The sequence below is a fragment of the Ipomoea triloba genome, chromosome 16 (assembly GCF_003576645.1).
Source record: "Ipomoea triloba cultivar NCNSP0323 chromosome 16, ASM357664v1".
NCBI lineage: Eukaryota > Viridiplantae > Streptophyta > Magnoliopsida > Solanales > Convolvulaceae > Ipomoea > Ipomoea triloba.
Genome location: NC_044931.1, coordinates 16,722,532 through 16,724,039, shown reverse-complemented (window position 1 = coordinate 16,724,039; position 1,508 = coordinate 16,722,532). Strand labels below are relative to the sequence as shown.

The 1,508-nt window shown below is 31.1% G+C and overlaps 1 protein-coding gene across 1 annotated transcript in view; it reads left to right on the top strand.

Moving 5' to 3' along the window:
• Positions 1-1,301, top strand: part of LOC116007855 (lysosomal Pro-X carboxypeptidase-like) — a 2,644-nt gene extending 1,343 nt beyond the window's left edge. Inside the window, exons 3-6 of the mRNA XM_031248522.1 lie at positions 3-239; positions 340-526; positions 627-760; positions 1,185-1,301. Coding sequence (XP_031104382.1) covers positions 3-239; positions 340-526; positions 627-760; positions 1,185-1,301 — 675 coding nt within the window. The remainder of the gene's footprint in view (positions 1-2; positions 240-339; positions 527-626; positions 761-1,184) is intronic.
• Positions 1,302-1,508: the final 207 nt, after the last annotated feature.

Below are 1,508 nucleotides of genomic sequence, written 5' to 3'. Positions count from 1 at the left end.
CTCAATTCAAAACCTATTATTACAACCAAACATTGGATCACTTCAATTATGGACCTCAAAGCTATGCCACCTTCAAACACAGATACATAGTCAACTCCAACTTCTGGGGTGGCGCCCAATCAAACTCCCCTATCTTTGCCTGGCTCGGCGCTGAATCTTCCATCGACTCTGATCCTCTAGGCATCGGATTTCTCACTGATAATGCCCCTCGTTTTAAGGCTCTTCTTGTCTACATAGAGGTGATACGATGATATATTTGAGGTTTATTAGTATAATAACATAGTACTAATATTAATGCTCCATGCAACTCTTTTTCATTATATTATCTTAATCATGCAGCATAGGTACTACGGGGAATCAATTCCATTCGGAACCATGGAAGAAGCTATGGATGATGACACCACTCGTGGCTATTTCAACTCGGCTCAAGCTTTGGCTGATTATGCAGAGGTATTGTTGTACATAAAAAAGGAATACTCGGCTCAAGATTGTCCCGTCATTGTTTTCGGAGGATCATATGGAGGAAGTATGATAATATATTTTTTATTCTTTATTTTCTTGAGTTCAAATATTTTTATTTTATTTCCAGAGGAATTAAAGTATGGATTTTGTATTATATTGTGAAGTGCTTGCTTCGTGGTTTCGGTTGAAGTATCCACATGTTTCACTGGGTGCCTTGGCTTCCTCAGCTCCTGTTCTCTACTTTGACGATATCACACCACAAAATGGATACTATTCCATAGTAACTAAAGATTTTAGGGTAAGCATGCATGCAATCAAACTTTCCATTATATAATGATAATGATTTTTTGATACCAATAAGAAGTATTGTATAATTAGAATTAGATTTTTTTTGAAAATTATAATTAGAATTAGATGAACATTATAATAATAGGGGTTATTATATTATTAGAATCAAAGAAACATTAGAATATAAATTATTACTACGTATATTATTAGAATTAGTAGAATATTAGAATTGGATAGACTTTAAGAATACAATGTTATAAATAATAGGCATGTCATATATTGAAAAACCAGACTACCAGTGAACCATAATAATAATGTAATGTTTTCATATTTTACCTTACATTCTATTTTTATATTCTCTTTCCCAGTTCCTGATTGGGATAAAAGATCATATCATTTTTTGTTGAATATAATTTTTTGAATATTGGTTGCAGGAAGTTAGTGAGAGTTGTTATCAAACTATAAAAAAATCATGGTCCATTATTGACAAAATTGCTTCCAAGCCATATGGCCTCTCTATTCTCCGTCGCAAGTTCAAGCTTTGCCGGTAAGTTTTAATATAATTCTCGTCAAATATTGCATTTATTTGTACACAAACTCGATTAAAAGAGTATTGACAAAAATCTAACTCGAGGATGTATATGTTTTGAATTATATATACAAAGTATGCATTTATCTATCCATCTATCTATATATATATATATATATATATATATATATCTATATATATATATATATATATATATATATGTATGTAT